The sequence below is a fragment of the Sardina pilchardus genome, chromosome 11 (genome assembly GCF_963854185.1).
Source record: "Sardina pilchardus chromosome 11, fSarPil1.1, whole genome shotgun sequence".
Lineage (NCBI taxonomy): Eukaryota > Metazoa > Chordata > Actinopteri > Clupeiformes > Clupeidae > Sardina > Sardina pilchardus.
In genome coordinates this window covers 25,782,160-25,801,474 of record NC_085004.1, presented here as the reverse complement: position 1 = coordinate 25,801,474, position 19,315 = coordinate 25,782,160, and the positions used below count along the sequence as shown (strand labels likewise).

The window sequence follows — 19,315 nt, the reverse complement described above, 5'->3', positions numbered from 1 at the left end:
ATAGGGTATCAAACCAACCCACTCTAGGCTATACATACATAAATATACGTAGCTCTGGATATCTTCTACATATATTATCGTAAGAGATATTTGCCACAGACTGAGGTTAACTGGGGTAAAGGCTCTGTAGAAAACACACAATGATAGCCCGATCAGTGCTATTGAGATATCTGAGCTATAGTCCTGACGAGAACAGAGGGCCCTGAGTAAGAGGGGTTCTCCCTCACAGAGCACAATTTGCTCATTCAATATTGTAGGGAATCTATAACTGACTCCACTGTGTTGGAGAGAATGCAATATGACATTGAATTTCAATTGACTAATGACAATACCCCATAGCGGTTTGTGAATTTCAAAAGCCGAGACTACTGAGCGTGTGTAATATACTATCAGACAAACACATGGTAGACTCGCTGCTTCAGCAAATGGATTTCTATTCTTCACAGTGTTTTGATAGTCTATACCCTTCATCATATTAGTGTTCACTGAATAACAATCACCAGAACATCTGACAAAAAAATAAATTCCAAACAGTAGGATTAGGGAAAAATCCAATTACGTCTGTGACCCAGACAATGTGAGGAGACCAGGAGTATCTGGGAAAACCTATCCAAAGCCAGGTAATTAGGGAACGGCGCCTACAACCTATTCCACGGAAGACAACACTGTTTTACAATGGCCTACCCCTCCAGTCACATCACCACCTCAAGAGCGCTCCAGTTTATTAAGGATCAACTGCAGCGCGGCGCAGCAGAGACAACAGTCTCACCGTCTCCTTCCCCTGAGCATTGAAAGCCTCCCACGGTAATGATGTCAAAGTTGGAAACCGATGCTGACTTAAAAGGCTAAGCCCCCATATGAGAGGAAGGAGATGGTACCTTGAGCTCCACACAGCTGAAGACTGCTGCAGCTATTAAAGTGGAGTCTGTGCACTGGGAGGAAGCTGCAAACGTGTGCTGAGGCTTGTTTGTTTGTGTAGTAGAGAGACTTTATTGATCTTCAATCGCAACACGGGGAACTGAATTCAAATGCTCTCAGATAAGGACTTAAAATATGCATTATCCATATGCATAGCCTATGTAATTACATTACATTTCAGATAGCATCAGTACTACTATATGTATACACAAGAGAAGAAGCACATCACAGAGCTTCTTCAAAAACATGTCATCAAGCCAAAAAAAAAAAAAAAACGCAACACAAGTTTGCTCAGCCACCAATTCTTAATTACCACTCAACACTTCTGGCTTTCAGTAGCTTTCGCCTTAGGTGGCTGCATCCTCTGAAGGAATCCCGTCTTTGGAAAACTACAAAACAGCAGCTGGGAAGTTTGTTACACCAATTAATATTCATGCTTTAGGAAATCCCAGGTGATCAATTTAACATAGGCTACCTGATCAAATCAATAATTTAGCAAAAAGATGGCAAAATATAGGGGGGGGGGGCGGATTCACCAAGGCATTCCTTTGAACATCCCCATTGCGCCAAAAAGTGTCTCCATGTATCAGATTAACAGGGGGAAAATAGCAGCTTTTTCCAGTTTGGCAAACAGCCCGGTGTGCCTAAAGTGATACCACACAGGCGTGAGCTCTCCCAAACCATCCCCTCCGCGTGGCTTACATGCTTAGTCTGAGGAAAACACGCCAGTGTTTAAGAGGCATTCAAGTCGCATGGGGAGATCCACTTACTCAACAAATTCATCCCACGGAACCCAAGACGCAGAAGGAAAAATACCCCACAAAGACAGCAAGTCTGCTACAGTATATACAATAAGCCACAAACTCGTGCCCAGTCTGGAGGCGGAAGCTTATCAGAAAAATGATCAGATAACATATTGCTGTTGGCACAGTTTGCCTTCTCCTCAAACCCTGCGCAAGAACAATTTGTTGGGATTGGGAATCATAAGTAGATACATAACTGAGATACTTCTTACAGAACCCGTTTACTGTATCACATTTGTTCTACAATGGCAAATAGAGGTCCCATATGGGGCGAATTCATGATGCTTCAGCACTCCAGTAGCCATGATTTTGAGGAATGCATACTCCACCATTGTGAAATCATGCCACCCCAGATGCCATCCTCTCCCGCTGGTCCAAGGCCAGAACAGATGGGCTCCCACCACAACCCCTGAAACCCCTTACCACCACTGCATACTAATGCCACTCACTGCCAACCTCCTCCCAGTGACCATCCACACAATCATCCATCATAACGCCTGTCTAGACCAGCACCCCTATTAGCTTATTTTGACCTCACAGTTCTTAACACCCAAAATGGAAACGCAGTGTAAATCAAACGTATCATACTCTAGAAACAAGCTCATTGTTTTGCAGTGTAATGTAAGCCTTTTGGTGCAATCAGTGAAGTCCCCTCATGCATCTGAGAGAACCCATAAATGATACACACATTCTCACCAGACAAGTCAATTATGCAGCCGCCGCACCTGATACCTCACCACTGGCCCATATGGCATGGGATACACCAGACCACAACCAATCATAAATCAGAGCACTAATGGGAGGCACATAGCAGGGACACACGGTACACTCAAGCCTTCTTCAGCCTATAGTAATGGCAAGAGAACACTGAATTGGATAAAAGATAACCCTAAAGGTTATCTGAAGTTATGTAAAACCACAACTGTGCAATAATTGTCAAAGGAGTTTTTGACATTTTATTTATTATTATTTTAAAAAACAGAGAACAGTGTCAAACAGAATGTCAAGCAAATGTAAAAAGATGGTTGTTCAAGATAAAACTTTATTTTGAAATCCAGACCAGGACTGACCTTTTTCTGGTCCTCCAAGCCATGCATCACTGGCTTCCTCCTCTGCTGCTGGGGTGGTGGGGCCTCTGCTCCTGACTCCATCTTCTTCATTGGTCTCCTTTAATATCCACACGTCCCTCCTTCGGAAAACAAATATCCAACAAGGCAGGGGGGGAAAAAACACCCTCTCTTAAATAAACTAAATGTCCCCCAAACCAAAGTCCTTCAGGCCCCCATACTCTTTCTTCCAAAACTCTCAAAGCATCACCTTTCCAAACACAGGCATCTGACCCACTGAGTAGCAATACGTTGAGACTCAGTCAGAGGTGAGGTCAGACCATGGTGCTTCTCTTCAGCTATGGTCCAGAGAGGCAGACGAGTCACAGACATCAGGGGGAGATCAGGGGGAGCTTCATGATGGCCCATGATCCATCGCCTTCATGTGGAGGTTCTAAACCATGCAGGACACACAGTCAACATGACTCCATTTACTTTGATATTCTACATCGCTGACCTTTCTTGGCTGCCACAAAAATCAGGATGCAGAAGACACAGTGTTCCTCTGTCACGACTTGTGCTCCAGACAGAATGTCTTCTTACCACCACCAACACCGATGCCTGTACAGAGAAAAATGCAGGGCAATTGAATAGGCTTTGCCACTCAAAGATGTAACTTCAATGCTGACTATCTTAGAATGACTTCAGCTTAACTCTTCAAGCTGATCTGTGGGAAAAGTCATCTATATCTATCGAGTTAGAAAGAAAATGAATATGTGAGAGGGGTAGCCTATTCATGTATGATCTTGACAATATTAAATTACAGGTTTATTATCGCATACGCCCAGATAAATCAGTAAGTACAACCTGAGTAAAAAGGAACATTTGCCCACAAAACTTATAATAACGAAGTGATCATACATCACATCTGACTGAACCCCTAAAGCACTGCAGAGCTATTTGAAGCGAGTTGCCTTCAAGCAGGTGCACGCCACTGCGCCACTGTTATTATTGCCGTTTTGAAAATCTTAAGCCAAACTGCAAGCCAACGTTGACAACGGCTGGTTACTTTCAAATGCTTCCAATAAACGTCAGATCTCAATAAAATGTACTATTTATCTTAGTCATGATTCTTTTTGGTTATTCAGCTTTTGCTAAAGAGAATCCGCACTCGTGCAAGCGCAAGAATCCAAATACGCTTGGGGTAGCTGAAGCAATCGCTACTTCTCTGACTAAATGTCAACCACTCTCCAAAACACAGATTGCAGTTCTTATTTTGCAAACAGACTCTGGCTGTTGAAGACGATGCATGAAAAAGGCAAACCGTTTTCGTAAAACCAGACTATGTAGCTTACTTACCCCAAAACAACTGTTCAGGATCTACTCGCGCATGGGATGCTCCTCCACACTCCTTCCTCCCTCTCTCACTCTCTCTCTCTGTTCCCTAGCTGAGTCGTGCAGCAGAGCAGCCAGTGCATGCGATTCTGTCTCACCACTAGAGCCCCACTACTTTCAATCGATCACATTACGTCACTGCTCCAAGCTCCGTCTCTCCCCATTTTTTCCGCGTTCCGTTTCCATGACAACTTGCTACGAGAATGAATTTGTTGCCATCTAGTGTCGAATTTTCGAATTTCGCCGCTCAGCCACCAAGAATTCGATGCATTCCACAGCCTACTCTGCAACTAACAAAGAAGTTCTCATTTGCAAGTGTGATCCACCCACCACACCTTCTTCTCATTTGCCCAGACATGTTAGATTAAAAAAAAAAAAAAAACTTTCAACATAACTTACAACTTTTGGTTGGTGGGAAAGAGTGATGTGGTCTGATGAGCTATCGATTGCGTTTCGCAAGAGGACTGCAATTTACTGCTTTAATGAAACATGTTGGTGGCTTCTGTATTTTACATACATTGTTGGACAATTTTGCATGCGAGCAATTAACCATGTCCATGTGTAGGTGCTTCAAGCAATTCAAGCAGTTCAATTAATGTGTTTTATCACAGTATATGCTTTATGCAATAACGCTGTTCGAAATGGCAATGATTTGACGCTTTATAGATGTTTTAATTTACTGATTAGATGTGTGCCTCGTTCTACGTGGCATGCTCTTTCTCTACAACTGTATGATCAGCTGTAATTGATGAGTCATTGTTAAAACAAATAGTACCAGTTACAATTGCCCGACCCCTCCTCTGTTGACAAAGTGTCTCGGCTATCCTCTGGTTGGCTAGGGGGCAAGCAAAGGTGGGGCAGATTAAGGCGCGCTGTATGTATGTACACAGTATTGGGCGGGACCAGAGTGGTAGAGAAAACATTGGTCTCTCTCTCCGTGGCTCTAGGCGGGACAAATGGTCAAAGTTGGTAGTATAAACTTACATCTGTCTCACTGGAATACACGAACGACCCACTGGCCGATGGACAGATCAGAGGAATGAATGCCATTAGGTTTTAGGAATATATTGACACGAATGACTGTGCAATGATACATTGCAACTTTAGGGTGACCAGAAGTGTAACTTGAGCTACTTGTGGATACCATCAGATGATGGTTAACGTTTCCACTTGAATTACTGGAGATGTATGCTTTACTACTATGTTTTGACTTCTAACTAAGTTAATTTCGACTCACTGAATGTCGTTTATGTTCCGATTTGTATTTGTCGGTACCCCTAAATAAGTCTTTTGGAGCTAAATATTGGAGATTCCGTGGTCTGTTTAGGCCTGTCCATGTCATGCCTGAATGTTAAATCAGAGTTGGAGAGAAGTTGAAGAGCTTTTGACCCAAAGAGGTAAGTTTTTTGTACCACTGCATGCATGGACATGATGTTGGAAATGTGGATGTCGTTATACTTCATTAAATCAGTTAACTCATTTTAAAAGACAGGGCGCGCTAAAAGAAAGCCCGGGTAACGTCAGCCAGCATTGCTAGCTAATTCAACTAACCCAGGGAAGGTTAGCGCGCAAGCTAATTTTATGTAATGTTAACATTAACGTAAAGGTCGTAACGGCTGATTGGAAGAATGAAACACTTTACATATCACCATTTTAAAGAGAACCCGTTGTCTGAATGCCCATAGCTGAATTCTGAATATGGTTAGATTAGTGCATCACAAGCTAACATTAAATGTTTACAGTTAACCTGGAGCGTAGCCTACCGCTAAATTCAAACTAGCACTGAAGCAGTTAATTCGCGCTCCCTCTCTCTGGCTAGTTAGCGATATATGTAAATACACGATGTTGGTCTAGTAAATAGTAGTATGGTTACGGAAACAAGACAGCAGTAATGTTAGTGAGTTTAGACTGCACATAAGATGAATTCTTTGGTCGCGTGGGTCAACCTAGTAGCAGCACGTATCAATGGATCAAAGCATTTTCCTAGGCACACTCATCTTCATGGCTTTCAGGATTGTTGCTCGTTTGTTTCCGCATCATCTATTTAACTAAAATTAATAGAAGAAATAGTCCTGCGTTTATCCAAATCCTAAATTCCCTTTTCGCTGTATTAGAAACGTTTCTTATTTCCGGGTTGTGTCATTTGGAATTTGCGAAGGGTATTCCGCGCCAAGATTTTTAAAAAAATATGTACCTGCGCGGGACCGTCTACACTTCCGTGAAATCTTCTCCCGCTTCGCTATTATTGGTTGATAATGGTAGGGGGCGCGGCTATCCATACGTTCTACAGTAGTTCCATAGAATAGTTGGCAGTTACCGCCAAAGTAACGTTGGAAAGTGAAGTTTGAATTATCTAATTTCATTACAGTCTATGCTTTTAACAGTGGTTTAGTACTAAATGTAGTAAAGCCATTATGGAATATTTACCGAGCAGTATCTTCAAATTTATGCCACACTGGTAGATCAACCGTCACAACAATGCGAATGTACAATGCAGTGAAGAAAAGGTGTGTTTATCTGTATTTGCAATGACTTAAAGATTTACATTAAATGTTAACTTGGCTATAGTCGGTTGACAATATGTTTTTTGATATCGGTAACCATTTGTAGCAAGCTTTATGGCTTGTGTTGTAAACACTTATTAACAGGTTGCTTGTTTTTTGAAAGGTGGAAAATGACTAGTGCTTTGCAAGATATCCAAAATCTGAGCCAGAAACCACACACTCGTGTGCAACCAGCACAAGATCATAAGGTCAGTACGTGTTTTGGATGGATGAATGAATTAATGAACTACCGAAGTATTTTGCAACTCATTCCATCCAGTTGCAGTTATATATGTTTGTTATTATTTCATCTCATCATTTGAAAATGCCTGGGAAGGAATATTCTGAAAGAGAGACTGTTTGCTTGTTTTTAGGGGGATGTGTTTGCGGAGCCAAACTTGTTGACTAAAACACCGGGGAAGGTCTCCTCATATTCTGAGTGCCAGCAGAACATGGGACCCCTGACAACCCCCACTAAGGGCAAAGGATCCCTCAGTGAGCCCTGGACTCCTACCTCAAACCTGAAGATGCTCATAAGTGCAGCGAGCCCAGAAATCCGCAACCGTGAAAGAGAGCTCTGCAAGGAGGAGACTGAAGGAGCAGACACGGAAAATGTAAGACCTGTTAGAATCACAGATTACAATGAAGTCTTTTGTTGTTATGAGCGCTCTGCTCATGTAGATGTTTATGTCTATATCTCATGTTCATTTTTCATGTACAGGGTGAAACTGAAAGGTCAACCACTGATCAGACTGAACAGGAGCCAGAAATAGGTGAAGAAGCTGAGAAGCTTCAGATCAGTCGAAAAGAGAAGAGCTTGGGGCTCCTCTGTCACAAATTCCTTGCTCGCTACCCCGACTACCCAAACCCTGCAGTCAACAATGATATCTGCCTTGACGATGTAGCTGGAGAACTGAGTAGGTTACAGTCTCTTCTGATATTAGTTTGGATTCATTAAAAAAAAAAAAAAAATAATAATAATAATATGTAAACAGTATGCAGTCATGCCCATCTGTAATGTGACTATACATGATCAGTTTGATAACACATAAACCATCTTTCAGATGTGGAACGGCGGCGCATCTACGACATCATGAATGTTCTGGAAAGCCTTCACATGGTGAGCCGCTTGGCAAAGAACCGGTACACGTGGCACGGGCGGTCCAACCTGCCCCAGACGCTGGCCAGTTTGCGGAGAGCCGGCAAGGAGCAACGTTACGGTCAGCAGATGCAGCAGATCCGCCAGTGGAGCCAGGACCAGGAGGACCGCGAGTTCGACCTGGAAGGCGAGGAGAAGGAGAACGATGAGAATTTCCTGCCGGAAGCGGACGTCGAGAATGGCCAAAAGGAAATGTGCTTTGTGGAACTCCCTGGATTGGAGTTCAGAGGTGGTGAGTTGAATAAAATGTGTTCTATAGTCTGTATCAGTTACCATACATTTGGATAGTCTTTATTGTCCTATAAGGATATTCTTCTTCACACATCAACACATTCCATAATTCCACACATTACATTCCACATTTGCATTGCTTTTACATGCATGTTGTATGTAGAGTAGTACAGATGTGGAAATTATTAAACACGTCTTTGACAAAGGAGTGAATTGTCTTACAGTGAAAGTTATGTTATGGTGTTGCTCAACATTCAGAATTATAACCTATTTCTTCTCCTCTTGCCCAGCCTCTGTCAACAGTCGCAAGGACAAGTCTCTGAGGGTGATGAGTCAGAAGTTTGTCATGTTGTTCCTCGTGTCCACTCCGCGCGTGGTCAGTTTGGAGGTGGCTGCCAAAATTCTTATCGGGGAGGACCCGGTTGAGGACATCAACAAATGCAAGTTTAAGAGTGAGTATCACAATCACCAGCTATCTTTTTTTGTTGTGCTTGTTTACACGCTTGGCTACGTTGTTAAAAGACCTAGTTTAAATCTGACCTTCATTGTCTGTGTTGATATTTATTTTCAGCCAAGATCCGGAGGCTATATGACATTGCCAACGTTCTGAGCAGCCTGGAGCTGATCAAGAAGGTCCACGTGACAGAGGAGAGGGGGAGGAAGCCTGCTTTCAAATGGACTGGGCCTGAGGACTTACCATCTCCAAAGGGTGAGCAACCATAGGAACCTGAGTGTCCAACGCAGTGTTTTTATTTGTTTAAGCTTTGGGGCAGTGACCAAAATATCACGCTGTGTCATATTTGGAATACAATTTGTCATGATTGTGACCTCCATCTGAATCTGTTCCCTAATTTAGAAGTGCCTAGAACCACGTCATCCACCACTGCAACAGCCAAAGCGCTTGAGTCTCGGTCATCCGTTGAGAACTGTGCCAAAAACCTCTTCTCGTCCCCTGGTGGGAAGAGAGGGTTCACCCGGCACCCCTCCCTGATGAAAATGGTGAAGAGCATCCAGGATGACCGCCGCAAGATCAACTCTGCGCCTTCCAGCCCCACCAGGGTCACCTCAAGTAAGTCAAGGACTCCAGTGATACAGAAGAGAGTAGCAGATAGACCACTTGAGTTGTATTCATAGACAGAGTGAGCTCATCTTTGACATGTGTTGTTTCGTAGGTGAGTCATCAAGCTCCGAGTTCCTCCCGAGTAAGATGGCCCAGCTAGCTGCTATCTGCAAAATCCAGTTGGACCAACAATCAAAGTGAGTGCTCATTTTACCATGGCTCAGTGATCAGTTAAGAATTTCATTTTGTGGCATCGTTAAATTACAAATATGTCATCCTTACTGAAGTGTCAATTATGTGATTTTTGTTTTCAGGAAACCTAACAAGGAATCGAAACGATCTTCCAAAGAGGACTTCAGCAGTAAAAAATCAGAAGAAGCCAAATCTGCTGAAGAGAAGGCATCAACACCCGTGTCCTCCGTGAAGGACGGCCGCGGGGTGTCCCTGCCTCTTCTCACCCAGGCGGCGCTGTCCCATCTCCCGGCCGCGTGCTCGCCCCTCATCCCCGTCCTACTACCTCAGCACCAGACGGGAGGCCCCATCGCCGTCTACATGCACCCAGCCTCCCTCCGGCCGCACGCCTCCAACAGGCCGGCGCCGACCAGCCTGGCCGTGCGCTCCATGACCTTCGAGAGTCCCGGGGACGGCGCCAGCCGATCGCCGCTGACCGTCGCTTCGGGCGGTGAGGGGGTCTGTGTGTCCAGCGGTGAATCGGGCAGTCCCTCTGCACTGAAGCGAAAAAGTGGGGACAAGTCATCTTCGGAAAACAGTCCGTCAAAGGTCAAGAAAGCCAACGGTACATCAGAGGTGAGTGTACCTGAGAATAAGTGCCCACGAGCACAGTCATGACAATGAGGAGGGCTTTGTATGAGGTGTTTGCTTACCAGAAGTGTGTAGACATTTCATATGAACAGTACAATGAGCCACTTCACACAGCTAAACCCAATGAAAGAACAGGATTTTTTATAAAGTATTTGTTGTCCAAGGTGCAAATGACTGAACACTGTGTTCAGACATAAACATTTAATGTGTTTGATTGCTTGTGGGATTCATGTACCCTGTGACATCCTGTGGTGCTCACCGACTGCCCCTTGGGTGTTTTGTCAGGACGTGTCCCCTAAGCTGTGCGAGATCCTCCAGGCCAGGCTGAAGGCCCGCCGTGGGGGTCTGGTGGTGTCCAGCCGACCCTCCCCCAGAGCACTGCACCTGGACCCAGAGTTCACCAAGCCCCAGGAGAACCAGAGTCCAGTCTCGTCGAGTGCCCAGCCCCTGGAGCACAGCCTGGAGACCTTCCTGGAGAAGGAGGAGAAGGCGGCAGCCTCGGACAGCGAGGCCGGTCTCACCCCACTTCACCCCACTCAGGTCCAGAGTCAGAACCACGGCGTCCCCCTGCAGGAGCTGGTGGTACAGGCCGGACACTTGCACCCCGAGGTGAGCACTGGGACGGGGAACAGTCATGAAACATATGCCTCTCCTAACTGGATTACGTTAATCCCTCTATTGTTCTGTTAATCCTTCTATCTGACATTGATGTGATACTTGGACGTTTTGACGTTGTCATGGAGGGGGAAGGGGGAAAAAAAGTCATGATGTTTTTCCTCTCTGTGTTCTAGACTCTGATACCCACAGGCTACCTGATTCCTATTACACCTCAGTCCTTCTTCAGCTACAAGGACCCAAATGGACTCAACGGAGAGACGGGCAAAGTGTCCACACCTACAAATATCTACAAAACCCCCACAGCAGGTGCGCAAACTCATGTTGACTCACAGTGCCTTTTAGAGCTCAGGAACACTCAAGCAGTGGTACTATTGGTAGTAATGCCTCTTATTAAATTGAAATTGAAATTCATTTATGAAGGGGCTTTACAGAGTGTTAAACAATATAATATAGCACTCACCACCCCAAAATCTACAGACTATATTGGATATTGTATGTTGAATGAATCTGTAATCTGTAGTCTGACTGCCAAATGTGTCCATTTCTCCGTCAGGTTCCAGACCCCTGCAGCCTCAGGAGTTCACCCCCACCGGCCTGTCTCTCCACATGGCCCCCTCGGTTTCGCCCTTCCCCGCCCACATGCAGCGCACCCACAGCCCCAGCCCGGCCATCCTCAACTTCACCCTGCAGAACATCGGGCTCATCCCCGCGGCTGGCAGCATCGCAGGCGGCACCTCCATGCCCAGCCCCGCGTCCACCGGCGAGCAAGCCAGCCCCCTGACCGCGGCCCACATTGGGCTCCCTCATCGGGGGATGATCTTCGTCAAGCCCATGTCCCCTGCTGGAGTGCTCCAGTCTGCACCGTCCAACCAGCAACTGACTCTCATTAGCTTACCACAGGTAAGACCCACACAGCCCACAGACCAGCAGTAGCAACTATGAGCATGTGGTTAATTAAATGGCCTTCTTTCTCCTTTGGACAATGGTTAGCAGGTTTCCAATAATACAGTAATGGCTTAACAGTTATATAACCAATTGGAACTCCATTAGTGTTCACTTTTAAAGTAACAGTTTCAGCAGTCACACTAAACAACTGATATCTTCAGTCATCTTGTCACTTATCTCTTTTGAAGTATTTGTGTTTTTGTTAGTCCCTTTGAAAGAGGATCTTTACGGGTGGGGTATATAAGTAATGGAGACCATTTGGGTGTGGTTTTCACACTCTCTCTTTTGTTCTCCCTCAGTCCCTCATGGCCACACCAAAAGGCTCCCCGTCCGTCCAGCACAGTCTCTTCCACACGCCCGTGTCCTCGCTGTCCACCCTAACCACCATGACCGCTGGAGTGCCCACCAAAACCCTCTACATCCCCCAGAGGAAACTGGACGTGAGTCCTGAAGATGCCTGAAAGACATGACCCTCATGGCCAGGGTCAGACGTCTCTCTGCTGCTAAACACCCTTGCACCCCTGAGCCAGCCTGCGTGCGTGTATGTGTGTGTTTGAGTGTGTGGATACAGGATGTTTGGTCGTGGTTTTGTACTGTGGCATTGACTATTCTTGAAAGTGGTGCTTTTAGATATGCATTAATTCCATACTTTGGGTGTCAAGGTGCTTTCATCGTGTACTAGTGCTCAGGGTATGTAGCTGCGCTGAAGCTACGAAGCGTTTGGACGTGGTGCTATTCATGGTATTCGCATGCGTGCCTCTCTTGCCCTGGGGGAGAGGGGAGAAACCGTTTCAGGTTGAACCCGAAAACACAAGCCTTCTTTCAACCAATTACAGTCAGCTGGAGAGTTGACACGAGGACAGTTTTATTCCGAAGTGTTTGTTTGAAACATTTTACTTTGTGTAAAATGCAGGTGTTATAATGTGGTATAACTTGAATTTAATTGGTCAAAGGGTTTTGTATAAAGAGGAATCTTAAGGTCATGAAATGACAGCTGTATCTGATGAATATAAACGTGTTGAAGTTGATGTCCAGAAGGGAAGGAAACCTTACTGTCTGAAAGTGCCATAGACCCGTAGTGAACCAAAAAATTGGTCTGGGGTTGTTTCTGTTTCAAGAAAAGGACCATCTGACTGAAAAAAAGTACAATTAAAGTATTGTAGATAATACTGTAATGTATGTATTAATAAACCATAGGATACTACAACTTTGCACACTGTATATTTTGACTTTTACCCCTTAAAAATTGTGATAGAATTGCAAGTTAATGTCAAAAATGACCCTTGTTTTAGATTAAATCAGGCAACTCTAATAGTAATATAGTAAAACGTCTTTTCATTCAGAAATGTAATAAATATACTTATTTTGAAAATGACTTGTCTGAGGCTTTTGTCTTCAATTCTTCAATTGTACATAATACACCCTTGTGGAACAAAAGCAATGTTGTTATAGTTGCCCCTCTCCCATAAACAGCACCTTTACACCCCTTCACCCATCACAAAGGGACTTACACCGTCCAGTCCTTCTGGAATCTTCCCCCATGCCAGCGTAAAAGACCGATATAAGTCATGAGCAAATGGACTGATGGGAAGCTTGCCGCCCCGGCCCAGGGCTGCAGACTAGTGTCTCTTGCCCCCCTGCCCCCTCGCTCCTGTCAGGGGCTATTTTGGGAGGATGGTTTAACTGGAAAGCCTGTGGTCCAGCAGCGCAGCCTGAGGAGGTGGCTGAAAGATGGGCTCTATTTAAGGGCCTGCATCCTGTGTACGTATCAAGGCTAGGGTCCACGGGAGGAGAGGGAAGGACAACAAGATATAAAGGCTCTAACAGTAAGTAATACAGTGTGTCTTGTGCCCATAAAATAGTAATATGGACTGGGGGGTATTCCAAGTATGTGGTTTAGTGATAAACCTGGGTAAGTTAACTTAGAGTAAGTGGTAAACCACAACAAGAGCCCAATGGCATTGTTAGGCGAATGAAGCCATATAGCTCTTCCATTAGGAGGTTTACCATGTACTCTGAGTTAACTTACCCAGGTTTGTCACTAAACCACGATATTTGTTTGAAGAATCCCCTTGATGATAGGTAGATGACAAGCAGGTAAAACGACAAGAAAGAAGAAGGAAGTAAAACATTTTCACAATGCTTTTCATCAATACGTGATTCTAGACAGATACCTCATGGTGGAGTGTCTGACCTTTTTGCTGAGCTGGTACCATTTTTTCCTGAAAGTAACACTGGGTGGACTGGTATGTGCAGAGATTACTGGATAGGCTGCATTAAAATGCTATTCCTGGGCCTTTATCACATTCCAGCACGGTGAGGCAAGCGCTTCCTCGATCACTGTCGGAATTACAGAGATTGGGAATGAACCTGCCTCTTGATCTAGATTTACTAAGTGGAAAATGATCCCAGACATTAATGTCCTACTTTTACATTGGGTTTGTGATTGAAAAATGGATTTCCTGATTTATTTCTGAGAGAAAGTACGTCTGTGGATCATAGATAGTATGGATCAAAGTATTTTTGCTGTACATGTTACGGATGTTTAAGCAACCTAGAGACATATTTTGCTGTCAGATTTTCTTTGGAGATCACTGAATTCTGACCTGTTTCTCCTAAACCTCTTTTAGGAGAAACTATTAAGAGCAAAAGAACAGATCAATCTAAGAACAAGTTAAAGTTAAACTTTAAATAGTATGTAGGCTTTCATTAGAGGTTGAAATTATGAAATAGTCAAAATCTTATTCTGATGTTAAATTGAGCTCAGTTATGTCTGGTATCAGCTAGACAAAACAAAAGAAAACGTATCAGCTCCTAAATTTAAGTTAGAAGAACTCTATGTGTTCATCTGTGGCTGTTGATTTACATTGAGTGGTTTATTATGTTGAAAAGTAAACTTCAGCACTGAGGATGCCAAACTGGGGCGGGGGAGCCAAATGTCCAGCCTGTGACAAGACTGTGTACCACGCAGAGGAGATCCAGTGCAATGGACGGAGCTTCCACAAAACCTGCTTCATTTGTAGTAAGTGCAACCTACATTAAAGATGTTTATTTGTTTGTTTGTTTGTTTGTTTGTTTGTTTGTCTTTTAGAAAATAACCACTGACTATTACATGCATAGTGTCAAACAGTAGGCTAAAGCATACTGTAAATACTCATTACACTATTGGTGCCATTTTGCTTGATATATTGTTACATATTCAGTTTTATACTAATTGTAATCTGGACAATATTGGATATACTGATTGTAATGTAGTGTTTGCTGCAATCAGTTCTTCCCATAGGAAAATAATAGTTCTCAATGGATCTTTCATAGCTAAATAAACCTGGTGTGACATTATAGTTTAATTTATATGATCAGATTGATATCAGATATCAGGCCAACTTCCTCACAAGAAACAGTTGACAGATGATGGGTAAAAACCTTAACAGTGCAAGAAAATCCCATCTCATTCTCCACAATGGCTTTGAATAGTCTTCTTGTCACACACTAATTGTATTATTAAGATGTGGCCCACTCCAAAACACTTAAACACAGGTTTATTCCTGTTCCTGATTGGCTTCAGATATTATTTCACTGTTTGGCTAAGGCTTGCCTAATATTACACTCATGTTAACCCTGTTTACAGCTGACAAATGTCTGGCAACAGAGGTTGTTTTCCTTCAAGTTGACTAATGAGCCGTAGGCCTACAGTAGAAACACAATGAGGAAAGATTTCAAAGATCCATCCAAACCAAAGCTAAATGGAGATACACTCTGACTAAAGCCAGTCTTATCCTCCCATGCCAAAAACAACCCTGATACTTCTGTTTCAGACAAATAACTATATTTCAACCCCACCTCATTAATAGTGCGAGTGGCCTGTCCTGTGCCTGGGGGGGCTGCTGATAGGTGGATAGGGCCATAGGGACCATTAACAACCATGTAATTAGCCGCAATTCAGAGGCTGCTACTCCCATCTGCTGCAGTTGGCTGAGGAGCTCCCCCGTTAAGTCCTCCTCCAACCTCCCAAAAATACGGGGAGACATCATGGAGCGTCCAGTGTTCCTGGTATAGCGGAGGTGGAGGCCGGACAGCTGGTGGGCCACTGGGAGGGGATGAAAGGGCTCGGATGATGGACACATGAGGTCATCGTCCCGCCAACTGTATAGGCTGTTCTGGACCGCAACCAAAAAATCTTTTGTAGCATAAGCTGTCCCACGAGTAAAAATGCTAGGTATTCAACCTATCAAATAAATTAAATGTGTAAGTGTGTGTGTATAGGCTATCTCTTTTCATTCAAAACATTCTAAGTGAAACAAATGACTGGCTATTTAATAAATCCATCATCTAAAAAAAACAGACAATACTTGTCACATACAGATTCGATTTCACTGCCCAGTCTTTGTTTTCTCTGTCCACATGTTCTTGAAAGTGTCTCACATTTCTTTTGACTTGTCACCTCAGTGGCCTGCAGGAAGGGTCTGGACAGCACCACCATGGCCGCGCACGAATCAGAGATCTACTGCAAATCTTGCTACGGCAAGAAGTATGGCCCAAAAGGCTACGGCTATGGGCAGGGAGCAGGAGCACTAAGCTCAGATCCAGTTGACCCAAGCCTGAATGCCAAATCTCAACAGTAAGCTGAACACAGGCATAGGCCTACCACACATTCAAAATAATACTGACTACACTACACTAAACCTTAAGCAACTTGGTTGTTGGTGTAATGTAAAGACTGGAAACACAAATAATGTGGGATGAGTAGTGACAGCCATAACCATTAAAATAGATGCAGATGATTGAATGAGTTGGTTAGACTGCTAATAAGCATTAGGACAAAATGATGAGAAAAAAAGCTAACATATGGCTATGGCTGCTGAAATGGAATGTTCTATGGGTGGCTACATCAGCTTGAAGTAGCTATCATCATAATTACAGTCAGCAGTGATGTGGAATAAAAGGGCTTTAATTAAAATGCCTGAAACAAATGAGTCTATATGCCAAAATGGAATAGAGAGAGAGAGAAAGAGAGAGAGAAGATAATTAGTTGCAGATCAATTAACACAAACAGAAGAGCTCAAATGCCCTTGATATCACCAAATACCACCACACGCAGAACTCAAGCATCATTACATTTTCAAAATGATGGTGTATCTACCTTCAATTAACCATTCATTTAGTTTGTTTGTTTGTTTGTTTTGTTTATGGGTTCTTTTGTTTGCTGATGGGGTTTTGTCCTCGCCCCTTCTCCACAGCTCCCAGTCTCGGCCGACGTCCACCGACTCCAACTCCAACAAGTTTGCCCAAAAATTCGGCAGCACTGACCGCTGCCCTCGATGCTCCAAAGCTGTGTATGCTGCAGAGAAGGTCATGAGTGCAGGACAAGTAAGACCTCCGCAACCCATGTCACTGTGACCATGTCTAATATAGGCCTACATATCGAAAGAAGGATAGACTAATATGCAGATATCAGAAATGGAGATTATTTTGTACTTCGTACTTCTTTTGGGCTGTTAGCATAAGAGAGACCTAATGAGCCAAATGCTCATTAGCACCCTGTAGGTGGGTTGAAAAGGTTACAGGAGCATATCCCCCCCCTCCCTCCCCCACACCACTGTTTCCAGTATCATCCTGATTGATGAGGGCAGGTGTGTGAGTTGAGGGAGGGTGTAGGGCAAGGTGACAAATGTTTTCATTTGCTTTAACGCCTCCACCCAGGATAGGATTTATAATCTCTTCAGGCTTCTCCAACAAACACCTTCTGTGCTGCTAATGTAATGTGATGTGATGTGGTTGTTGTGACCGTAGCCCTGGCATAAGACCTGCTTCCGCTGTGCTATGTGTGGCAAGAGTCTGGAGTCCACAACAGTGACTGATAAAGACGGAGAGATCTACTGCAAAGGTAACATGATACATATTGGCAAATCACCATGTATATAAGTTTAAGTATACTCTTTTGATCCCGTGATGGAAGTTTGGTCTCTGCATTTATTAAATGGTGATTACTTATGCATAGTGCGGCCTGTTCTCTTGTTTTCAATGATAGTCTATACTTTGGCCAGCACTCTAAAAATGTTATAAATCTTGAGTGAAGCCTGCTCCTACCTTTACGAACTCTGCATTTATCCCAATCCGTGAATTAGTGAAACACACAGAGCACACAGTGAGGTGAAGCACACACTAACACGGAGCAGTGAGCTGCCTGCCACAGTGGCAGTGCACTCAGGGAGCACTGAGGGGTTAGGTGCCTTAGCTCAAGGGCACTTCACAGGATGTGAGCATGGGAGAGCAGTATCTTATGCCTATAATACACATGTACTATATATATCCATGCATACAGATCTGGTACAATGGTCTTCTCAGTAACGTTTCATGTTTTTTGGGGTTACCCCCAGGTCTCCATCAAAGATTACCGCAAAGCACTCCATCATCTTTGGTCCCAATACTCTGATAGATAGCGTACGCGCCACTCAGTAGTCCTCCATCCAGATCCAATCAGCCCGGTCCCTGTCATATTATCCTCTCTGAGGACTGATTGCCACTGATTACACTCTTGATGCACCCCAGACTAATGGCTCCTCTGAGGGCCCTGTGTGTGCTGATGACCCTCTCAGCGTCTGACCAGGGCTGCACTGAATTTGCACCCACTTACCATGAGCATGTTCTGGCAGATAGTGCAGGTTCATTCTCTCCTCGCACGACATCCTCTGATCTGAAAAGACAGCACGTGGTCATCCCCAACAATATATAGAGGACAGAGAGAGAAATGGTTCTGCTCACCCAGAGTCAAGCTAGATGATTTTAACTACTGTAGATCCTTGTGGCCAGGTCCACCTAAATGACATGAATTACACACAGGGGGGTATGAGACAATAGATAGTGCACAATTTTAAAAGAATGATTTGAAATCAAAATTCATCTTCATTGACTAGCCTACTCTGTGGTTACGGGCCACTCAGACGTGGCGCTGTCAAAGCTGATCATTCCAGGGAGGTGAATCAAATCTATACTGGGCACAGGCACAGAATCAACTGTCTGCAATATCATCTGTTTCATGTCCCTGTACAGGGCCAGGAGGCATTAAGATAGCAATTAAGTCACCGCTGAACCAGTGATACTCTATTGATTTTGTTCACAGAAACCCCACCACCATCGTGCCATTGATATTCCACTGGTTTTCTTGAAAGCTATAAAGCGAAGTCCAAAAACACATGCTGACATGTTTCTGTTTTTGGTCTTTCTAGTGTGCTACGCCAAAAACTTTGGCCCAAAAGGGAGAGGGTTTGGAAACATGGGAGTCACAGAAGACAGGGACTGATGCTCTGGCTGCTATGAAGAAATATTGAAATGTTTTTACGGTACTTATGTTTTTATCAAATAGCCTTATTTTAAATTATGCTGACGCCAAATAAAAATGAAATGGCGTAGTGGATGATCTGGGGTAGGATACTGCAACAGCTTGACATGAAATAAAGAAAGGTGTGAATTACTGGTGCAAACCAGTAATTGGGAAACAAGACGTCCAAAGAACATCTTCATCAACAGAAATCACTTATGTTAGCATAGTGCACTTGACAAGTCTCTATCAAAAGAGACATGAAACAATGAGAACAAAATCACTGCATCAAAGCTCTAATCAGGGGATGTTGAGGATGACTTGCAATTGTGTTCCATCTGGGTTCATTCTTAATTAATACCAGTCTGTGCTCATAACTCAGCCTGTGAAAAATTGAAATAAACAAACTCCTTCTCATTACTGCTGCATCTGTCGGTCTCCATCTCAAACCATTTCA

General features: G+C 44.0%; 3 protein-coding genes across 4 annotated transcripts in view; 2 read left to right on the top strand and 1 right to left on the bottom strand.

The window, feature by feature from the left end:
- Positions 1–3,179, bottom strand: part of nav2a (neuron navigator 2a) — a 218,943-nt gene extending 215,764 nt beyond the window's left edge. The window contains exon 1 of the mRNA XM_062548737.1: positions 2,792–3,179. Coding sequence (XP_062404721.1) covers positions 2,792–2,881 — 90 coding nt within the window. The 5' untranslated portion in view covers positions 2,882–3,179. The remainder of the gene's footprint in view (positions 1–2,791) is intronic.
- Positions 3,180–5,087: 1,908 nt separating this feature from the next.
- Positions 5,088–12,915, top strand: e2f8 (E2F transcription factor 8). 2 transcript variants are annotated; one of them, XM_062548668.1, is made up of 14 exons: positions 5,088–5,559; positions 6,830–6,914; positions 7,080–7,319; positions 7,427–7,622; positions 7,770–8,096; positions 8,386–8,547; positions 8,667–8,804; positions 8,952–9,164; positions 9,268–9,352; positions 9,470–9,962; positions 10,263–10,586; positions 10,769–10,901; positions 11,149–11,495; positions 11,840–12,915. In XM_062548668.1, the coding sequence occupies exons 2-14, from the start codon at positions 6,837–6,839 to the stop codon at positions 11,999–12,001; spliced, it is 2,898 nt and encodes a 965-aa protein (XP_062404652.1). In that variant the 5' UTR covers positions 5,088–5,559; positions 6,830–6,836; the 3' UTR covers positions 12,002–12,915. The 2 variants fall into 2 exon arrangements, with proteins under 2 accessions (XP_062404652.1, XP_062404653.1); XM_062548669.1 differs by lacking the exon at positions 5,088–5,559 and adding an exon at positions 6,649–6,669.
- Positions 12,916–14,437: 1,522 nt separating this feature from the next.
- On the top strand, positions 14,438–19,256 carry csrp3 (cysteine and glycine-rich protein 3 (cardiac LIM protein)). The gene is made up of 5 exons (XM_062549312.1): positions 14,438–14,562; positions 15,987–16,158; positions 16,778–16,907; positions 17,331–17,424; positions 18,767–19,256. The coding sequence occupies exons 1-5, from the start codon at positions 14,451–14,453 to the stop codon at positions 18,838–18,840; spliced, it is 582 nt and encodes a 193-aa protein (XP_062405296.1). The 5' UTR covers positions 14,438–14,450; the 3' UTR covers positions 18,841–19,256.
- The last annotated feature ends 59 nt before the right edge of the window (positions 19,257–19,315 follow it).